Genomic DNA, 23,025 nt, shown 5'->3' on the forward strand with positions numbered 1-23,025 from the left:
AAACGAGTGGACGGGTCCTGGTGATTGTGAACGAGTGGGCGGGTCCTGGTGATTGTGAACGAGTTGGGCGGGTCCTGGTGATTGTGAACGAGTGGGCGGGTCCTGAACGAGTGGGCGGGTCCTGGTGATTGTGAACGAGTGGGTGGGTCCTGGTGATTGTGATCGAGTGGGCGGGTCCTGAACGAGTGGGCTGGTCCTGGTGATTGTGAACGAGTGGGCGGGTCCTGGTGATCGTGAATGAGTGGGCGGGTCCTGGTTATTGTAAACGAGTGGGTGGGTCCTGGTGATTGTGAACGTGAGGGCGGGTCCTGAACGTGTGGGCGGGTCCTGGTGATCGTGAACGAGTGGGCGGGTCCTGGTGATTGTGAACGAGTGGGCGGGTCCTGGTGATCGTGAATGAGTGGGCGGGTCCTGGTGATTGTAAACGAGTGGGCGGGTCCTGGTGATTGTGAACGTGAGGGCGGGTCCTGAACGTGTGGGCGGGTCCTGGTGATCGTGAACGAGTGGGTGGGTCCTGGTGATTGTGAACGAGTGGGCGGGTCCTGGTGATTGTGAACGAGTGGGCGGGTCCTGAACGAGTGGGCGGGTCCTGGTGATTGTGAACGAGTGGGCGGGTCCTGGTGATCGTGAATGAGTGGGCGGGTCCTGAATGAGTGGGCGGGTCCTGGTGATTGTAAACGAGTGGGTGGGTCCTGGTGATTGTGAACGAGTGGGCGGGTCCTGAACGAGTGGGCGGGTCCTGGTGATTGCGGGTCCTGGTTATTGTGAACGAGTGGGCGGGTCCTGGTGATCGTGAATGAGTGGGCAGGTCCTGGTTATTGTAAACGAGTGGGCGGGTCCTGGTGATTGTGAACGTGAGGGCGGGTCCTGGTGATTGTGAACGAGTGGGCGGGTCCTGGTGATCGTGAATGAGTGGGCGGGTCCTGAATGAGTGGGCGGGTCCTGGTGATTGTGAACGTGAGGGCGGGTCCTGAACGTGTGGGCGGGTCCTGGTGATCGTGAACGTGTGGGCGGGTCCTGGTGATTGTGAACGAGTGGGCGGGTCCTGGTGATCGTGAATGAGTGGGCGGGTCCTGGTGATCGTGAATGAGTGGGCAGGTCCTGGTGATTGTGAACGAGTGGGCGGGTCCTGGTGATTGTGAAACAGTGGGCGGGTCCTGGTGATTGTGAACGAGTGGGCGGGTCCTGATGTGATTGGGTGATGATTGGGGCTGTGATGGTGTGATTGACTCTGTGACAGTTTATTTATTGAGCAGTTTTTGAATGTGTGAAGAAAAAAGCATAAATGTGATAGCAGGCTGCAGAGTGGAAAGATATTTAATATTTTTATTAGGTTTATATGTTCAGGTTCACTAATTGCAATGAAAAGTTTATTCATCACTCAATAAACTGTGATCATTTCCAAAAATGTAACTTTATTAAATTTATTTCTATTTATGAAATATGATTGTGTTTTGCTGCATGTCCAAATCTGTGTGTTTTATGACCGTAATGTGCCCATATTATGTTCAAACTCTTGTGTGGTTTTCAGGTCTGAGGGATTTATTATTATTTCAACCTCAGATCTCCTTGGCTTTGGTTCATTTTCTGTAAAGAACTAAAATAACATGTAAAAGTGTGTGTGTGTGTGTGTGTGTGTGTGTGTGTGTGTGTGTGTGTGTGTGTGTGTGTGTGTGTGTGTGTGTGTGTGTGTGTGTGTGTGTGTGTGTGTGTGTGTGTGTGTGTGTGTGTGTGTGTGTGTGTGTGGACTTAAATAAATTGTTAAAATGTGTGTGTGTGTGTGTGTGTTATTTACAGCAGCGGATACTCAGCATCACATGATCATCTCCTATAGCAGAAGAATCGCGTGGTAAACTACATTACCCATGATTCCTTGCAGGCGGCTCTAAATCGTCCAGGAAAACGCATGGATTTACCCACAGTCAGATCTGCTTCTAATCATCGTATATATGTTCACATTTAGCATATGAGCGCATTTAGTGTGATTGCCAAACTGAGATTGAGACGGAGACTGTGGAGTGTGTGATTGTTCGTGAGGTGTTATTCTCGGTCTGACAGATGGCGTGACACACACACGCGAACACACGGAGACGCGTCTGTTCATCGGGACGCGCATCAGGGCTGGGAATGATGGTGGATAACCGGCACGCCACAGCTCTGGTCATCGCCGGGGTTTTGAGCGTCCTGGCGTCCGTGTATCTGTCGGTGTCGGTCGGCTCGCCGCACTGGTACCGGTACACGAGCCCGCCGGTGCGCGCGGAGCCCAACGCCACGGAGCTGCGCGCGCTGCAAGAGGAGTTTCTGGACGGAGAGTTCGACGAGAAAACCGCGAGCGACGCGCTGTTCCGCATGAACGGGACGCTCGGGCTGTGGTGGAGGTGTGTGCAGACGCCCACGGACGCGCACTGGTACCGCGAGCCCGGTAATCATCATCATCATCATCATCATCATCATCATCATCATCATCATCATCAGCTGCGAGAGCTTATTCTGATTGTCTGAGTGTTTATTATTTATATTAATTTAAACCCCACTCTTGTGCATTTATGTTGTGTTGTTTCAGACCCAAAGATGGTGATGGAGTGTGTGAGCTTTACTCTCTCTCAGCAGTTCATGCCGAAATACAGAGAGCCGGGAAATCACAACAGCGGAGAAGACCTGATACGGACCTGTGAGAACACACACACACACACACACACACACACACACACACACACACACACACACACACACACACACACACACACACACACACACACACACACACACACACACACACACACTAGTCAAGTCAAGTCAGCTTTATTTATATAGCTCTTTTAACAATGCAGATTGTCTCACAGCAGCTTCACAGTGTTAAACAGGAAAATAATGCAACAGAATCGTATTCAGCCGTACAGCCACTCTGGAGAAAACGGTGATGTCATCAGTTCATTTCAGCTATCATACAGTGACAATGTGGGCAGATCAGTAATATAGTTGATATAGTTAATTAAGTTTAGTAATTAGTAATATTTAGTTGAACATTTAGTGTCCCCAACTGAGCAAGCCAAGCCAGAGGCAACAGTGGCAAGAACCCAAACCCCATCAGGAGCAGAATGGAGGAAAATAAACCTTGGAGAAACCAGGCTCAGTCGGCGGGGGCAATTCTCCTCTGGCCAATTAACAAACAGCGTATGATATTCTAGATAAATTAATTATTATTATTATTTAGTATTTTTTTTTAAATTATTATTATTATTTTCTTAGTTGTTGTGTGTTGTTTTTGTGGATTGTATTACTGCTGAAACAAATTGCCCCTTGGGGATAATAAAGTTGACCTGACCTGATTATTATTCTGGTCAGAGGTCATATTAGATCAGAATATTGGAAAGATTGGAGTCATCACGCCGGAGACGGGTTTATTGAGGATGCCGTGTCGATGAGGCGATATCAGGGGGAGTCTAATCACGGTCTCTCAGACACTTCAGGGTCATGTGTTGGTCCTGTGTTGGTCATGTGTTGATCATGTGTTGGTCATGTGTTGGTCATGTGTTGATCATGTGTTGATCATGTGTTGGTCCTGTGTTGGTCATGTGTTGGTCATGTGTTGGTCCTGTGTTGGTCATGTGTTGGTCATGTGTTGGTCCTGTGTTGGTCCTGTGTTGGTCATGTGTTGGTCATGTGTTGGTCATGTGTTGGTCCTGTGTCAGTCCTGTGTCGGTCCTGTGTCGGTCATGTGTCGGTCATGTGTCGGTCCTGTGTCGGTCATGTGTCGGTCATGTGTCGGTCCTGTGTCGGTCCTGTGTCGGTCCTGTGTCGGTCCTGTGTCGGTCGTGTGTCGGTCGTGTGTCGGTCGTGTGTCGGTCGTGTGTCGGTCCTGTGTCGGTCCTGTGTCGGTCATGTGTCGGTCATGTGTCGGTCATGTGTCGGTCCTGTGTCGGTCGTGTGTCGGTCCTGTGTCGGTCCTGTGTCGGTCGTGTGTCGGTCGTGTGTCGGTTGTGTGTCGGTCGTGTGTCGGTCGTGTGTCGGTCGTGTGTCGGTCCTGTGTCGGTCCTGTGTCGGTCCTGTGTCGGTCCTGTGTCGGTCCTGTGTCGGTCCTGTGTCGGTCCTGTGTCGGTCCTGTGTCGGTCCTGTGTCGGTCCTGTGTCGGTCATGTGTCGGTCATGTGTCGGTCATGTGTCGGTCATGTGTCGGTCATGTGTCGGTCATGTGTTGGTCATGTGTTGGTCCTGTGTTGGTCTTCTCTGGGCGCTGGTCCAGCATCTGATCTGGATACGGCCTGGATCCGGCTGACTGCAGTAAACCTCGGGATAAACAGAGAGACTATCATTAGCGTAGATGCCATTCTTCTGATGATGTCACGAGTACATCAGGTGTTATGGGAAGTGTTCCCGGTTCCGGCTGACCTAGTTAATGCAGCCTAACAACCATTTCACTGAGAAAGTGTTTTATGTGTATGCCACAGTAAAGAGATGTGTTTTTAGTCTAGATTTAAACTGACAGAGTGTGTCTGCTTCCCGAACAATGTTAGGAAGACTGTTCCAGAGTTTAGGAGTTTCGTCAGGGTGTGAAGAAATATAGAGCTGAGTATCGTCAGCATAACAATGAAAACTTAACGCCATGCTTCCTAATGATATCTCCCAGTGGTAGCATGTACAGGGTGAAGAGCAGCGGTCCTAGCACTGAGCCTTGTGGTACTCCATACTGAACTTGTGCTCGCTGTGACATCTCTTCATTTACTGCTACAAACTGATAACGGTCACATAGGTGTGATTTAAACCATGATAAAGCAATTCCACTAATACCTACATCATTCGAATGCAGCGCTAAGATCGAGTAACACTAATAGAGAGATACAGCCACAATCGGATGAAAAGAGTAAATCATTTGTAAATCATCACTACACACACACACTGAACACACACACACTGAACACACACACTCACAAACACACTCACAAACACTCTCACACACTCTCACACTAACACACACACACACACACACACACACACACACACACACACACACACACACACACACACACACACACACACACACACACACACACTCTCACACTCTTTATACAGTCTGTGTGTGTGTGTGTGTGCAGATCTGTGGCGGTGTCAGTTCTTCCTGCCGCTGGTCTCTCTGGCTCTGGTGGTTCTGGGCGGGTTACTAGGGTTCTGCGCGTGTGTGTGTGGGAGTCTCACGCCGGCCCTCTTCATCGGCCTCATTCACCTGCTCGCAGGTCAGAGTTCTGTTAGTGTGAGTGTGTGTGTGTGTGGGTGTGTGAGTGTGTGTGTGTGTGTGTGTGTGTGTGTGTGGGCATGTTTTTGTGAAATATCAGGACACAAATGTGTATAATGACATGGGTATTACAAAAAGAGGGTGAAATATGAGGACGTTCCCCATGTCCTTACTTTTCAAAATGCTTATAAATCAGAATGAGGTTTTTTTCACAGAAAGTGAACTGCACAGTCTCCTGTGATGGGTGTGTGTGTGTGTGTGTGTGTGTGTGTGTGTGTGTGTGTGTGTGTATGTGTGATGGGTAGGTTTAGGGGCAGTGTGTGTGTGAGTGTGTGTGTGTGATGGGTAGGTTTAGGGGCAGGGGCAGTGTGTGTGTGTGTGTGTGTGTGATGGGTAGGTTTAGGGTGTGTGTGTGTGTGTGTGTGTGTGTGATGGGTAGGTTTAGGGGCAGGGGCAGTGTAAGGGGATAGGAAATACGGTTTGTACGGTATAAAAACCATTACGCCTAAGGAATGTCCTCACATTTCACAAAAACAAACGTGTGAGTGAGAGTGTGTGTGTGTGTGTGTGTGGGAGTGGGAGTGGGACTGAGTGAGTGTGTGACTGAGTGAGTGTGTGACTGAGTGAGTGTGTGTGTGTGTGTGTGTGTGGGAGTCTCACACCGGCGCTCCTCATCAGACAGACGGGGTTTCCTGCATCACTGAGCTGGTGTTCTGCTGGTTTTCTGTCTTCCAGGCCTGTGCTCTCTGGCGACCGTGTGCTGTTTCCTGGCCGGGATGGACCTGCTGCACCGTGTGTCTGCGCTGCCCGATCACGTGGACGGCACTCTGGGCTGGTCGCTGTATCTGGCGCTCATCGCGTCTCCTCTGCACATGATGGCCGCCGCGCTGCTGATGTGGGCGGCTCGCAGCCACAGTCAGAGCTACGACCGCATGACGGTGTACAGAGTCGCTTAAACACAGATCACATCAGATCAGAAACTACAGCGAAACGGAATCTGTTGGACATAAATGTCTTCAGTGTTGAAGAGCGACAACTGCTAGTCAGAAACACAATCGTGTGTGTGAGTGTGTGTGAGAGAGTGTGTGTGTGAGAGAGTGTGTGTGTGAGTGTGTGTGCGTGTGTGCGTGTGTGTGCGTGCGTGTGCTTCAGGACTTTCCTCAAACAGCTTCTCGTGATTCAGTTTTAGTGAAGTAGGACTTCTGATGTGTGCGTTTAACGCATTAATCCTGTTTATAACTGTCATTTTTATTTATTTATTTCTATACAATTCATTTAATTTGGTCATTTCTATCCATCCATCATCTTCCGCTTATCCGGGGCCGGGTCGCGGGTCATTTCTAATAAGGTAGAAAACAACAGTTAAATGTGTGATGATAGTTGTCAGTGTTTATTCGTCTCACTGGAAATGGAAGGTCAGTGCAGTGCATTGTGGGATACAGTATTTCTGCTCTGTGATATAGAAACATCACGTCTGCAGATGAACATATGTAGAACATGTATGTTTTCTCTCATCATCAGTAATAAACTCGTCATGTGTTCGCGCTCACGCTTGTGTTTCATCTCTGTGTGTGTGAGCGGATGGACGGCAGCTCCACTCTTCTCTTCCTGGCCAGGGAAAGAGCGACGCCCTTCTCGTAGTACGCAGCCTCGTTTATGAAGAAGGGATAGAGCGCTTCCTTTCCTCTGTAGCGCAGCGTTTCCCCGGAGAACGACAGGAACATGGGATCTCCAGGGTGGAGGAGGCAGAAGTCCCTGTCCTGAGGCGAGAGAGAGGACGTTTACTCCAACATCAGCAGTTTCCACAACACGGATTCTCATCTGTACCTGCAGGTCGGGATGAACCGCGGCCGTGATCATGTGCGTCCGAGGGTCTCGTGGATAGTCGATATTCTTCACCCTGGTGAACACGTCCACAGATCCTCCTTCAGACGGGGTCCCTGAGCAGAGACAGAGAGACAGAGAGACAGAGAGACATGAAGCTCAGACGGAGGTCAGATTTCTGCAGGGGTTGATAAACGTACCCGAGTTGAACTGACGGACCCAGTCCAGCATGAGCTGAACCCCGGCCTGCATGGAGCTGAAGATCCCCGAGCGGACGAGCCCATGCGGCTGCGGCCCGACCTCCAGCGCTGAGGGCAGAGAGGAACACACACACACACACACTCCACTGGGAACAACCATTACGGTCATATATAGGGAACATTCACTTATAGAAAGAAAAAAGCCCTTTTGCATGACTTTCAGGCAGTGACAGGTTCACCTGTAGACGTGCGTCTCATACCAACATTTCAGCGTTAGTTTTATTTCAATAAATGCTTTTTAATGTTTAGAGTTATTTAATGCATCTTATTAAAGGGTTAGTTCACCCAAAAATGTGTGTGACATTCTTCTCTCAGAGTTATATTAATAATGTCCTGCTCTTCCAAGCTCCATAATGGCAGTGAATGGATGTTTCTGTTTTGAAGTCCATAAAAGAGCATCTATCCGTCATAAAAGTGCATCTATCCGTCATAAAAGTGCATCTATCCGTCATAAAAGTGCATCTATCCATCATAAAAGTGCATCCATCCATCATAAAAGTGCATCTGTCCGTCATAAAAAGCGCATCTATCCATCATAAAAGTGCATCTGTCCATCATAAAAGTGCATTTGTCCATCATAAAAGTGCATCTGTCCATCATAAAAGTGCATCTATCATCATAAAAGTGCATCTATCATAAAAGTGCATCTGTCCGTCATAAAAGTGCATCTATCCATCATAAAAGTGCATCTGTCCATCATAAAAGTGCATTTGTCCATCATAAAAGTGCATCTGTCCATCATAAAAGTGCATCTGTCCATCATAAAAGTGCATTTGTCCATCATAAAAGTGCATCTGTCCATCATAAAAGTGCATCTATCATCATAAAAGTGCATCTATCATAAAAGTGCATCTGTCCGTCATAAAAGTGCATCTGTCCGTCATAAAAGTGCATCTGTCCGTCATAAAAGTGCATCTGTCCGTCATAAAAGTGCATCTGTCCATCATAAAAGTGCATTTGTCCATCATAAAAGTGCATCTGTCCATCATAAAAGTGCATCTGTCCATCATAAAAGTGCATTTGTCCATCATAAAAGTGCATCTGTCCATCATAAAAGTGCATCTATCATCATAAAAGTGCATCTATCATAAAAGTGCATCTGTCCATCATAAAAGTGCATTTGTCCATCATAAAAGTGCATCTGTCCATCATAAAAGTGCATCTATCATCATAAAAGTGCATCTATCATAAAAGTGCATCAGTCCGTCATAAAAGTGCATCTGTCCATCATAAAAGTTCATTTGTCCATCATAAAAGTGCATCTATCATCATAAAAGTGCATCTATCATAAAAGTGCATCTGTCCGTCATAAAAGTGCATCTATCCATCATAAAAGTGCATCTATCATAAAAGTGCATCTGTCCGTCATAAAAGTGCATCTGTCCATCATAAAAGTGCATCTATCATCATAAAAGTGCATCTATCATAAAAGTGCATCTGTCCATCATAAAAGTGCATTTGTCCATCATAAAAGTGCATCTGTCCATCATAAAAGTGCATCTATCATCATAAAAGTGCATCTATCATAAAAGTGCATCTGTCCGTCATAAAAGTGCATCTGTCCATCATAAAAGTGCATTTGTCCATCATAAAAGTGCATCTGTCCATCATAAAAGTGCATCTATCATCATAAAAGTGCATCTATCATAAAAGTGCATCTGTCCGTCATAAAAGTGCATCTGTCCATCATAAAAGTGCATTTGTCCATCATAAAAGTGCATCTGTCCATCATAAAAGTGCATCTATCATCATAAAAGTGCATCTACCATAAAAGTGCATCTGTCCATCATAAAAGTGCATCTATCATAAAAGTGCATCTGTCCATCATAAAAGTGCATTTGTCCATCATAAAAGTGCATCTGTCCATCATAAAAGTGCATCTATCATAAAAGTGCATCTGTCCGTCATAAAAGTGCATCTATCCATCATAAAAGTGCATCTATCATAAAAGTGCATCCGTCCATCATAAAAGAGCATCTGTCATCATAAAAGTGCATCTGTCCATCATAATAGTGCATCTATCATCATAAAAGTGCATCTGTCCATCATAAAAGTGCATCTATCCATCATAAAAGTGTATCTATCCATCATAAAAGTGCATCTATCCATCATAAAAGTGTATCTATCCATCATAAAAGTGCATATATCCATCATAAAAGTGCATCTATCGATCATAAAAGTGCATATGTCCTTCATAAAAGTGCATCTATCCATCATAAAAGTGTATCTATCCATCATAAAAGTGCATATATCCATCATAAAAGTGCATCTATCGATCATAAAAGTGCATCTGTCCATCATAAAAGTGTCAATCATAATAGTGCATCTATCCATCATAAAAGTGCATCTATCCATCATAAAAGTGCATCTATCCGTCATAAAAGTGCATCTGTCCATCATAAAAGTGCATCCATCCATCATAAAAGTGCATCTGTCCATCATAAAAGTGCATCTGTCCATCATAAAAGTGCATCTATCCGTCATAAAAGTGCATCTGTCCATCATAAAAGTGCATCCATCCATCATAAAAGTGCATCTATCCATCATAAAAGTGCATCTGTCCATCATAAAAGTGCATCTATCATAAAAGTGCATCTGTCCGTCATAAAAGTGCATCTATCATCATAAAAGTGCATCTATCCATCATAAAAGTGCATCTATCCATCATAAAAGTGCATCTGTCCATCATAAAAGTGCATCTGTCATAAAAGTGCATCTGTCCATCATAAAAGTGCATCTGTCCATCATAAAAGTGCATCTATCATAAAAGTGCATCTGTCCATCATAAAAGTGCATCTGTCCATCATAAAAGTGCATCTGTCCATCATAAAAGTGCATCTATCATCATAAAAGTGCATCTGTCCATCATAAAAGTGCATCTATCCATCATAAAAGTGCATATATCCATCATAAAAGTGCATCTATCCATCATAAAAGTGCATCTATCCATCATAAAAGTGCATCTATCCATCATAAAAGTGCATCTATCCATCATAAAAGTGTATCTATCCATCATAAAAGTGCATATATCCATCATAAAAGTGCATCTATCGATCATAAAAGTGCATCTGTCCATCATAAAAGTGTCAATCATAATAGTGCATCTATCCATCATAAAAGTGCATCTATCCATCATAAAAGTGCATCTGTCCATCATAAAAGTGCATCTGTCCATCATAAAAGTGTCAATCATAATAGTGCATCTATCCATCATAAAAGTGCATCTATCCATCATAAAAGTGCATCTGTCCATCATAAAAGTGCATCTATCCATCATAAAAGTGCATCTATCCATCATAAAAGTGCATCTGTCCATCATAAAAGTGCATCTATCTATCATAAAAGTGCATCTGTCCATCATAAAAGTGTCAATCATAATAGTGCATCTGTCCATCATAAAAGTGCATCTATCCATCATAAAAGTGCATCTATCCATCATAAAAGTGCATCTATCGATCATAAAAGTGCATCTGTCCATCATAAAAGTGTATCTATCCATCATAAAAGTGCATCTGTCATCATAAAAGTGCATCTATCCATCATAAAAGTGTCAATCATAATAGTGCATCTATTCATCATAAAAGTGCATCTATCCATCATAAAAGTGCATCCGTCCATCATAAAAGTGTCAATCATAATAGTGCATCTATCCATCATAAAAGTGCATCCGTCCATCATAAAAGTGTCAATCATAATAGTGCATCTATCCATCATAAAAGTGCATCTATCCATCATAAAAGTGCATCTGTCCATCATAAAAGTGTCAATCATAATAGTGCATCTATCCATCATAAAAGTGCATCTGTCCATCATAAAAGTGTCAATCATAATAGTGCATCTATCCATCATAAAAGTGTCAATCATAATAGTGCATCTATCATCATAAAAGTGCATCTATCCATCATAAAAGTGCATCTATCCATCATAAAAGTGTCAATCATAATAGTGCATCTATCATCATAAAAGTGCATCCATCCATCATAGAAGTGCATCTATCCATCATAAAAGTGCAGCTGTCCATCATAAAAGTGCATCCATCCATCATAGAAGTGCATCTATCCATCATAAAAGTGCATCTGTCCATCATAGAAGTACATCTATCATCATAAAAGTGCAGCTGTCCATCATAAAAGTGTATCTATCATCATAAAAGTGCATCTATCCATCATAAAAGTGCATCTGTCCATCATAGAAGTACATCTATCCATCATAAAAGTGCAGCAGTCCATCATAAAAGTGCATCTATCATCATAAAAGTGCATCTATCCATCATAAAAGTGCATCTATCCATCATAAAAGTGCATCTATCATCATAAAAGTGCATCTATCCATCATAAAAGTGCATCTATCCATCATAAAAGTGCATCTATCCATCATAAAAGTGCATCTATCATCATAAAAGTGCATCTATCATCATAAAAGTGCATCTGTCCATCATAGAAGTGCATCTATCCATCATAAAAGTGCAGCTGTCCATCATAAAAGTGTATCTATCATCATAAAAGTGCATCTATCATCATAAAAGTGCATCTGTCCATCATAGAAGTGCATCTATCCATCATAAAAGTGCAGCTGTCCATCATAAAAGTGTATCTATCATCATAAAAGTGCATCTATCCATCATAAAAGTGCATCTGTCCATCATAGAAGTACATCTATCCATCATAAAAGTGCAGCAGTCCATCATAAAAGTGCATCTGTCCATCATAAAAGTGCATCTATCATCATAAAAGTGCATCTATCCATCATCATAAAAGTGCATCTATCCATCATAAAAGTGCATCTATCATCATAAAAGTGCATCTATCCATCATAAAAGTGCATCTGTCCATCATAAAAGTGCATCTATCCATCATAAAAGTGCATCTGTCCATCATAAAAGTGCATCTGTCCATCATAAAAGTGCATCTATCCATCATAAAAGTGTCAATCATAATAGTGCATCTATCCATCATAAAAGTGCATCTATCCATCATAAAAGTGTCAATCATAATAGTGCATCTATCCATCATAAAAGTGCATCTATCCATCATAAAAGTGCAGCAGTCCATCATAAAAGTGTCAATCATAATAGTGCATCTATCCATCATAAAAGTGTCAATCATAATAGTGCATCTATCATCATAAAAGTGCATCTATCATCATAAAAGTGCATCTATCCATCATAAAAGTGCATCTATCCATCATAAAAGTGCAGCAGTCCATCATAAAAGTGTCAATCATAATAGTGCATCTATCCATCATAAAAGTGTCAATCATAATAGTGCATCTATCATCATAAAAGTGCATCTATCATCATAAAAGTGCATCTATCCATCATAAAAGTGCATCTATCCATCATAAAAGTGCATCTATCATCATAAAAGTGCATCTATCCATCATAAAAGTGCATCTATCCATCATAAAAGTGCATCTGTCCATCATAAAAGTGCATCTATCCATCATAAAAGTGCATCTGTCCATCATAAAAGTGCATCTGTCCATCATAAAAGTGCATCTATCCATCATAAAAGTGTCAATCATAATAGTGCATCTATCCATCATAAAAGTGCATCTGTCCATCATAAAAGTGCATCTATCCATCATAAAAGTGTCAATCATAATAGTGCATCCATCCATCATAGAAGTGCATCTATCCATCATAAAAGTGCATCTGTCCATCATAAAAGTGTATCTATCATCATAAAAGTGCATCTATCCATCATAAAAGTGCATCTGTCCATCATAATAGTGCATCTATCCATCATAAAAGTGCATATGTCCTTCATAAAAGTGCATCTATCCATCATAAAAGTGTCAATCATAATAGTGCATCTATTCATCATAAAAGTGCATCCGTCCATCATAAAAGTGTATCTATCCATCATAAAAGTGCATCCGTCCATCATAAAAGTGTCAATCATAATAGTGCATCTATCCATCATAAAAGTGCATCTGTCCATCATAAAAGTGTCAATCATAATAGTGCATCTATCCATCATAAAAGTGCATCTGTCCATCATAAAAGTGTCAATCATAATAGTGCATCTATCCATCATAAAAGTGTCAATCATAATAGTGCATCTATCATCATAAAAGTGCATCTATCCATCATAAAAGTGCATCTATCCATCATAAAAGTGTCAATCATAATAGTGCATCTATCCATCATAAAAGTGCATCCATCCATCATAGAAGTGCATCTATCCATCATAAAAGTGCATCTGTCCATCATAGAAGTACATCTATCATCATAAAAGTGCAGCTGTCCATCATAAAAGTGTATCTATCATCATAAAAGTGCATCTATCCATCATAAAAGTGCATCTGTCCATCATAGAAGTACATCTATCCATCATAAAAGTGCAGCAGTCCATCATAAAAGTGCATCTATCATCATAAAAGTGCATCTATCCATCATAAAAGTGCATCTATCCATCATAAAAGTGCATCTATCATCATAAAAGTGCATCTATCCATCATAAAAGTGCATCTATCCATCATAAAAGTGCATCTATCCATCATAAAAGTGCATCTATCATCATAAAAGTGCAGCTGTCCATCATAAAAGTGTATCTATCATCATAAAAGTGCATCTATCATCATAAAAGTGCATCTGTCCATCATAGAAGTGCATCTATCCATCATAAAAGTGCAGCTGTCCATCATAAAAGTGTATCTATCATCATAAAAGTGCATCTATCCATCATAAAAGTGCATCTGTCCATCATAGAAGTACATCTATCCATCATAAAAGTGCAGCAGTCCATCATAAAAGTGCATCTATCATCATAAAAGTGCATCTATCCATCATCATAAAAGTGCATCTATCCATCATAAAAGTGCATCTATCCATCATAAAAGTGCATCTGTCCATCATAAAAGTGCATCTATCCATCATAAAAGTGCATCTGTCCATCATAAAAGTGCATCTGTCCATCATAAAAGTGCATCTATCCATCATAAAAGTGTCAATCATAATAGTGCATCTATCCATCATAAAAGTGCATCTATCCATCATAAAAGTGTCAATCATAATAGTGCATCTATCCATCATAAAAGTGCATCTATCCATCATAAAAGTGCAGCAGTCCATCATAAAAGTGCATCTATCATCATAAAAGTGCATCTATCCATCATAAAAGTGCATCTATCCATCATAAAAGTGCATCTATCATCATAAAAGTGCATCTATCCATCATAAAAGTGCATCTATCCATCATAAAAGTGCATCTGTCCATCATAAAAGTGCATCTATCCATCATAAAAGTGCATCTGTCCATCATAAAAGTGCATCTGTCCATCATAAAAGTGCATCTATCCATCATAAAAGTGTCAATCATAATAGTGCATCTATCCATCATAAAAGTGCATCCATCCATCATAGAAGTGCATCTATCCATCATAAAAGTGCATCTGTCCATCATAAAAGTGTATCTATCATCATAAAAGTGCATCTATCCATCATAAAAGTGCATCTGTCCATCATAATAGTGCATCTATCCATCATAAAAGTGCATATGTCCTTCATAAAAGTGCATCTATCCATCATAAAAGTGCATCTATCCATCATAAAAGTGTATCTATCCATCATAAAAGTGCATCTATCCATCATAAAGTGCATCTATCATCATAAAAGTGCATATATCCATCATAAAAGTGCATCTATCCATCATAAAAGTGCATCTATCCATCATAAAAGTGTATCTATACATCATAAAAGTGCATATATCCATCATAAAAGTGCATCTATCGATCATAAAGTGCATCTATCATCATTAAAGTTTATCTATCCATCATAAAAGTGCATCTATCGATCATAAAGTGCATCTATCATCATTAAAGTGCATCTATCCATCATAAAAGTGCATATGTCAATCATAATAGTGCATCTATCCATCATAAAAGTGCATCTATCCATCATAAAAGTGCATCTATCCATCATAAAAGTGCATCCATCCATCATAGAAGTGCATCTATCCATCATAAAAGTGCAGCTGTCCATCATAAAAGTGTATCTATCCATCATAAAAGTGCATCTATCCATCATAAAAGTGCATCCATCCATCATAGAAGTGCATCTGTCCATCATAAAAGTGCATCCATCCATCATAGAAGTGCATCTGTCCATCATAAAAGTGCAGCTGTCCATCATAAAAGTGTATCTATCCATCATAAAAGTGCATCTATCCATCATAAAAGTGCATATATCCATCATAAAAGTGCATCTATCCATCATAAAAGTGCATCTATCCATCATAAAAGTGCATCTATCCATCATAAAAGTGCATCTATCCATCATAAAAGTGTATCTATCCATCATAAAAGTGCATATATCCATCATAAAAGTGCATCTATCGATCATAAAAGTGCATCTGTCCATCATAAAAGTGTCAATCATAATAGTGCATCTGTCCATCATAAAAGTGCATCTATCCATCATAAAAGTGCATCTGTCCATCATAAAAGTGCATCTGTCCATCATAAAAGTGTCAATCATAATAGTGCATCTATCCATCATAAAAGTGCATCTATCCATCATAAAAGTGCATCTGTCCATCATAAAAGTGCATCTATCCATCATAAAAGTGCATCTATCCATCATAAAAGTGCATCTGTCCATCATAAAAGTGCATCTATCTATCATAAAAGTGCATCTGTCCATCATAAAAGTGTCAATCATAATAGTGCATCTGTCCATCATAAAAGTGTCAATCATAATAGTGCATCTATCCATCATAAAAGTGCATCTATCCATCATAAAAGTGCATCTATCGATCATAAAAGTGCATCTGTCCATCATAAAAGTGTATCTATCCATCATAAAAGTGCATCTGTCCATCATAAAAGTGCATCTGTCATCATAAAAGTGCATCTATCCATCATAAAATTGTCAATCATAATAGTGCATCTATTCATCATAAAAGTGCATCCGTCCATCATAAAAGTGTATCTATCCATCATAAAAGTGCATCCGTCCATCATAAAAGTGTCAATCATAATAGTGCATCTATTCATCATAAAAGTGCATCCGTCCATCATAAAAGTGTATCTATCCATCATAAAAGTGCATCTGTCCATCATAAAAGTGTCAATCATAATAGTGCATCTATCCATCATAAAAGTGCATCTGTCCATCATAAAAGTGCATCTATCGATCATAAAAGTGCATCTGTCCATCATAAAAGTGTCAATCATAATAGTGCATCTATCCATCATAAAAGTGCATCTGTCCATCATAAAAGTGTCAATCATAATAGTGCATCTATCCATCATAAAAGTGCATCTATCCATCATAAAAGTGTAAATCATAATAGTGCATCTATCATCATAAAAGTGCATCTATCCATCATAAAAGTGCGTCTATCCATCATAAAAGTGTCAATCATAATAGTGCATCTATCATCATAAAAGTGCATCCATCCATCATAGAAGTGCATCTATCCATCATAAAAGTGCGTCTATCCATCATAAAAGTGTCAATCATAATAGTGCATCTATCCATCATAAAAGTGCATCCATCCATCATAGAAGTGCATCTATCCATCATAAAAGTGCATCTGTCCATCATAGAAGTACATCTATCATCATAAAAGTGCAGCTGTCCATCATAAAAGTGTATCTATCATCATAAAAGTGCATCTATCCATCATAAAAGTGCATCTGTCCATCATAGAAGTACATCTATCATCATAAAAGTGCATCTATCCATCATAAAAGTGCATCTATCCATCATAAAAGTGCAGCAGTCCATCATAAAAGTGCATCTATCATCATAAAAGTGCATCTATCCATCATAAAAGTGCATCTATCCATCATAAAAGTGCATCTATCATCATAAAAGTGCATCATGCATCTATCCATCATAAAAGTGCATCTATCCATCATAAAAGTGCATCTATCATCATAAAAGTGCAGCTGTCCATCATAAAAGTGTATCTATCATCATAAAAGTGCATCTATCATCATAAAAGTGCATCTGTCCATCATAGAAGTGCATCTATCCATCATAAAAGTGCAGCTGTCCATCATAAAAGTGTATCTATCATCATAAAAGTGCATCTATCCATCATAAAAGTGCATCTGTCCATCATAGAAGTACATCTATCCATCATAAAAGTGCATCTGTCCATCATAAAAGTGCAGCAGTCCATCATAAAAGTGCATCTATCCATCATCATAAAAGTGCATCTATCCATCATAAAAGTGCATCTATCATCATAAAAGTGCATCTATCCATCATAAAAGTGCATCTGTCCATCATAAAAGTGCATCTATCCATCATAAAAGTGCATCTGTCCATCATAAAAGTGCATCTGTCCATCATAAAAGTGCATCTATCCATCATAAAAGTGTCAATCATAATAGTGCATCTATCCATCATAAAAGTGCATCTATCCATCATAAAAGTGCAGCAGTCCATCATAAAAGTGCATCTATCATCATAAAAGTGCATCTATCCATCATAAAAGTGCATCTATCCATCATAAAAGTGCATCTATCATCATAAAAGTGCATCTATCCATCATAAAAGTGCATCTATCCATCATAAAAGTGCATCTGTCCATCATAAAAGTTTATCTATCCATCATAAAAGTGCATCTGTCCATCATAAAAGTGCATCTGTCCATCATAAAAGTGCATCTATCCATCATAAAAGTGTCAATCATAATAGTGCATCTATCCATCATAAAAGTGCATCCATCCATCATAGAAGTGCATCTATCCATCATAAAAGTGCATCTGTCCATCATAAAAGTGTATCTATCATCATAAAAGTGCATCTATCCATCATAAAAGTGCATCTGTCCATCATAATAGTGCATCTATCCATCATAAAAGTGCATATGTCCTTCATAAAAGTGCATCTATCCATCATAAAAGTGTCAATCATAATAGTGCATCTATTCATCATAAAAGTGCATCCGTCCATCATAAAAGTGTATCTATCCATCATAAAAGTGCATCCGTCCATCATAAAAGTGTCCATCATAAAAGTGCATCTATCGATCATAAAAGTGCATCTGTCCATCATAAAAGTGTCAATCATAATAGTGCATCTATCCATCATAAAAGTGCATCTGTCCATCATAAAAGTGTCAATCATAATAGTGCATCTATCCATCATAAAAGTGCATCTATCCATCATAAAAGTGTCAATCATAATAGTGCATCTATCCATCATAAAAGTGCATCTATCCATCATAAAAGTGCATCTATCCATCATAAAAGTGTCAATCATAATAGTGCATCTATCCATCATAGAAGTGCATCTATCCATCATAAAAGTGCAGCTGTCCATCATAAAAGTGCATCCATCCATCATAGAAGTGCATCTATCCATCATAAAAGTGCATCTGTCCATCATAGAAGTACATCTATCATCATAAAAGTGCAGCTGTCCATCATAAAAGTGTATCTATCATCATAAAAGTGCATCTATCCATCATAAAAGTGCATCTGTCCATCATAGAAGTACATCTATCCATCATAAAAGTGCATCTATCATCATAAAAGTGCATCTATCCATCATAAAAGTGCATCTATCCATCATAAAAGTGCATCTATCATCATAAAAGTGCATCTATCCATCATAAAAGTGCATCTATCATCATAAAAGTGCATCTATCATCATAAAAGTGCATCTATCCATCATAAAAGTGCATCTATCATCATAAAAGTGCATCTATCCATCATAAAAGTGCATCTATCCATCATAAAAGTGCATCTATCCATCATAAAAGTGCATCTATCATCATAAAAGTGCATCTATCATCATAAAAGTGCATCTATCCATCATAAAAGTGCATCTATCCATCATAAAAGTGCATCTATCCATCATAAAAGTGCATCTATCATCATAAAAGTGCAGCTGTCCATCATAAAAGTGTATCTATCATCATAAAAGTGCATCTATCATCATAAAAGTGCATCTGTCCATCATAGAAGTGCATCTGTCCATCATAAAAGTGCAGCTGTCCATCATAAAAGTGTATCTATCATCATAAAAGTGCATCTATCCATCATAAAAGTGCATCTGTCCATCATAGAAGTACATCTATCCATCATAAAAGTGCAGCAGTCCATCATAAAAGTGCATCTATCATCATAAAAGTGCATCTATCCATCATCATAAAAGTGCATCTATCCATCATAAAAGTGCATCTATCATCATAAAAGTGCATCTATCCATCATAAAATTTCATCTGTCCATCATAAAAGTGCATCTATCCATCATAAAAGTGCATCTGTCCATCATAAAAGTGCATCTGTCCATCATAAAAGTGCATCTATCCATCATAAAAGTGTCAATCATAATAGTGCATCTATCCATCATAAAAGTGCATCTATCCATCATAAAAGTGCAGCAGTCCATCATAAAAGTGCATCTATCATCATAAAAGTGCATCTATCCATCATAAAAGTGCATCTATCCATCATAAAAGTGCATCTATCATCATAAAAGTGCATCTATCCATCATAAAAGTGCATCTATCCATCATAAAAGTGCATCTGTCCATCATAAAAGTGCATCTATCCATCATAAAAGTGCATCTGTCCATCATAAAAGTGCATCTATCCATCATAAAAGTGTCAATCATAATAGTGCATCTATCCATCATAAAAGTGCATCCATCCATCATAGAAGTGCATCTATCCATCATAAAAGTGCATCTGTCCATCATAAAAGTGTATCTATCATCATAAAAGTGCATCTATCCATCATAAAAGTGCATCTGTCCATCATAATAGTGCATCTATCCATCATAAAAGTGCATATGTCCTTCATAAAAGTGCATCTATCCATCATAAAAGTGCATCTTTCCATCATAAAAGTGTATCTATCCATCATAAAAGTGCATCTATCCATCATAAAGTGCATCTATCATCATAAAAGTGCATATATCCATCATAAAAGTGCATCTATCCATCATAAAAGTGCATCTATCCATCATAAAAGTGTATCTATACATCATAAAAGTGCATATATCCATCATAAAAGTGCATCTATCGATCATAAAGTGCATCTATCATCATTAAAGTTTATCTATCCATCATAAAAGTGCATCTATCGATCATAAAGTGCATCTATCATCATTAAAGTGCATCTATCCATCATAAAAGTGCATATGTCAATCATAATAGTGCATCTATCCATCATAAAAGTGCATCTATCCATCATAAAAGTGCATCTATCCATCATAAAAGTGCATCCATCCATCATAGAAGTGCATCTATCCATCATAAAAGTGCAGCTGTCCATCATAAAAGTGTATCTATCCATCATAAAAGTGCATCTATCCATCATAAAAGTGCATCCATCCATCATAGAAGTGCATCTGTCCATCATAAAAGTGCATCCATCCATCATAGAAGTGCATCTGTCCATCATAAAAGTGCAGCTGTCCATCATAAAAGTGTATCTATCCATCATAAAAGTGCATCTATCCATCATAAAAGTGCATCTATCCATCATAAAAGTGCATCCATCCATCATAGAAGTGCATCTGTCCATCATAAAAGTGCAGCTGTCCATCATAAAAGTGTATCTATCCATCATAAAAGTGCATCTATCCATCATAAAAGTGCATCCATCCATCATAGAAGTGCATCTGTCCATCATAAAAGTGCATGTGTCCATCATAAAAGTGCATCTATCCATCATAAAAGTGCATCTGTCCATCATAAAAGTGCATCTGTCCATCATAAAAGTGCATCTGTCCATCATAAAAGTGCATCTATCCATCATAAAAGTGCATCTATCCATCATAAAAGTGCATCTATCCATCATAAAAGTGCATCTGTCCATCATAAAAGTGCATCTGTCCATCATAAAAGTGCATCTGTCCATCATAAAAGTGCATCTGTCCATCATAAAAGTACATCTATCCATCATAAAAGTGCATCTGTCCATCATAGAAGTACATCTATCCATCATAGAAGTGCATCTATCATCATAAAAGTGCATCTATCATCATAAAAGTGCATCTATCATCATAAAAGTGCATCTATCCATCATAAAAGTGCATCTGTCCATCATAAAAGTGCATCTGTCCATCATAAAAGTGCATCTATCATCATAAAAGTGCATCTATCATCATAAAAGTGCATTTATCCATCATAAAAGTGCATCTGTCCATCATAAAAGTACATCTATCCATCATAAAAGTGCATCTGTCCATCATAAAAGTGCATCTGTCCATCATAAAAGTGCATCTATCATCATAATAGTGCATCTGTCCATCATAAAAGTGCATCTGTCCATCATAAAAGTGCATCTGTCCATCATAAAAGTGCATCTGTCCATCATAAAAGTGCATCTATCATCATATTAGTGCATCTATCCATCATAAAAGTGCATCTATCCATCATAAAAGTGCATCTATCCATCATAAAAGTGCATCTATCATCATAAAAGTGCATCTATCCATCATAAAAGTGCATCTGTCCATCATAAAAGTGCATCTGTCCATCATAAAAGTGCATCTATCCATCATAAAAGTGTCAATCATAATAGTGCATCTATCCATCATAAAAGTGCATCCATCCATCATAGAAGTGCATCTATCCATCATAAAAGTGCATCTGTCCATCATAAAAGTGTATCTATCATCATAAAAGTGCATCTATCCATCATAAAAGTGCATCTGTCCATCATAATAGTGCATCTATCCATCATAAAAGTGCATATGTCCTTCATAAAAGTGCATCTATCCATCATAAAAGTGCATCTATCCATCATAAAAGTGTATCTATCCATCATAAAAGTGCATCTATCCATCATAAAGTGCATCTATCATCATAAAAGTGCATATATCCATCATAAAAGTGTATCTATCCATCATAAAAGTGTATCTATCCATCATAAAAGTGCATCTATCGATCATAAAGTGCATCTATCATCATTAAAGTTTATCTATCCATCATAAAAGTGCATCTATCCATCATAAAAGTGTATCTATCCATCATAAAAGTGCATCTATCGATCATAAAGTGCATCTATCATCATTAAAGTTTATCTATCCATCATAAAAGTGCATCTATCCATCATAAAAGTGCATCTATCGATCATAAAGTGCATCTATCATCATTAAAGTGCATCCATCCATCATAGAAGTGCATCTATCCATCATAAAAGTGCATATGTCAATCATAATAGTGCATCTATCCATCATAAAAGTGCATCTATCCATCATAAAAGTGCATCTATCCATCATAAAAGTGCATCCATCCATCATAGAAGTGCATCTATCCATCATAAAAGTGCATCCATCCATCATAGAAGTGCATCTGTCCATCATAAAAGTGCATCCATCCATCATAGAAGTGCATCTGTCCATCATAAAAGTGCAGCTGTCCATCATAAAAGTGTATCTATCCATCATAAAAGTGCATCTATCCATCATAAAAGTGCATCTATCCATCATAAAAGTGCATCCATCCATCATAGAAGTGCATCTGTCCATCATAAAAGTGCAGCTGTCCATCATAAAAGTGTATCTATCCATCATAAAAGTGCATCTATCCATCATAAAAGTGCATCCATCCATCATAGAAGTGCATCTGTCCATCATAAAAGTGCATGTGTCCATCATAAAAGTGCATCTATCCATCATAAAAGTGCATCTGTCCATCATAAAAGTGCATCTGTCCATCATAAAAGTGCATCTGTCCATCATAAAAGTGCATCTATCCATCATAAAAGTGCATCTATCCATCATAAAAGTGCATC

The 23,025-nt window shown here is 39.3% G+C and overlaps 2 protein-coding genes across 2 annotated transcripts in view; one reads left to right on the forward strand and one right to left on the reverse strand.

Moving 5' to 3' along the window:
• Nucleotides 1–1,861: 1,861 nt before the first annotated feature.
• cldnd1a (claudin domain containing 1a) lies at nucleotides 1,862–7,600 on the forward strand. The gene is made up of 4 exons (XM_079840413.1): nucleotides 1,862–2,422; nucleotides 2,564–2,671; nucleotides 5,093–5,230; nucleotides 5,965–7,600. Exons 1-4 carry the CDS (start codon nucleotides 2,128–2,130, stop codon nucleotides 6,183–6,185), a joined length of 762 nt encoding a protein of 253 aa, XP_079696539.1. The 5' UTR covers nucleotides 1,862–2,127; the 3' UTR covers nucleotides 6,186–7,600.
• Nucleotides 6,789–23,025, reverse strand: part of LOC307139441 (N-acyl-aromatic-L-amino acid amidohydrolase (carboxylate-forming) B-like) — a gene marked incomplete at both ends in the record, with an annotated part of 73,391 nt that continues 57,154 nt past the window's right edge. Inside the window, 3 exons of the mRNA XM_079838436.1 lie at nucleotides 6,789–6,989; nucleotides 7,057–7,169; nucleotides 7,254–7,361. Coding sequence (XP_079694562.1) covers nucleotides 6,789–6,989; nucleotides 7,057–7,169; nucleotides 7,254–7,361 — 422 coding nt within the window. The remainder of the gene's footprint in view (nucleotides 6,990–7,056; nucleotides 7,170–7,253; nucleotides 7,362–23,025) is intronic.

This window comes from Gobio gobio (assembly GCF_949357685.1).
Source record: "Gobio gobio genome assembly, chromosome: 2".
NCBI classification, from domain to species: Eukaryota; Metazoa; Chordata; class Actinopteri; order Cypriniformes; family Gobionidae; genus Gobio; species Gobio gobio.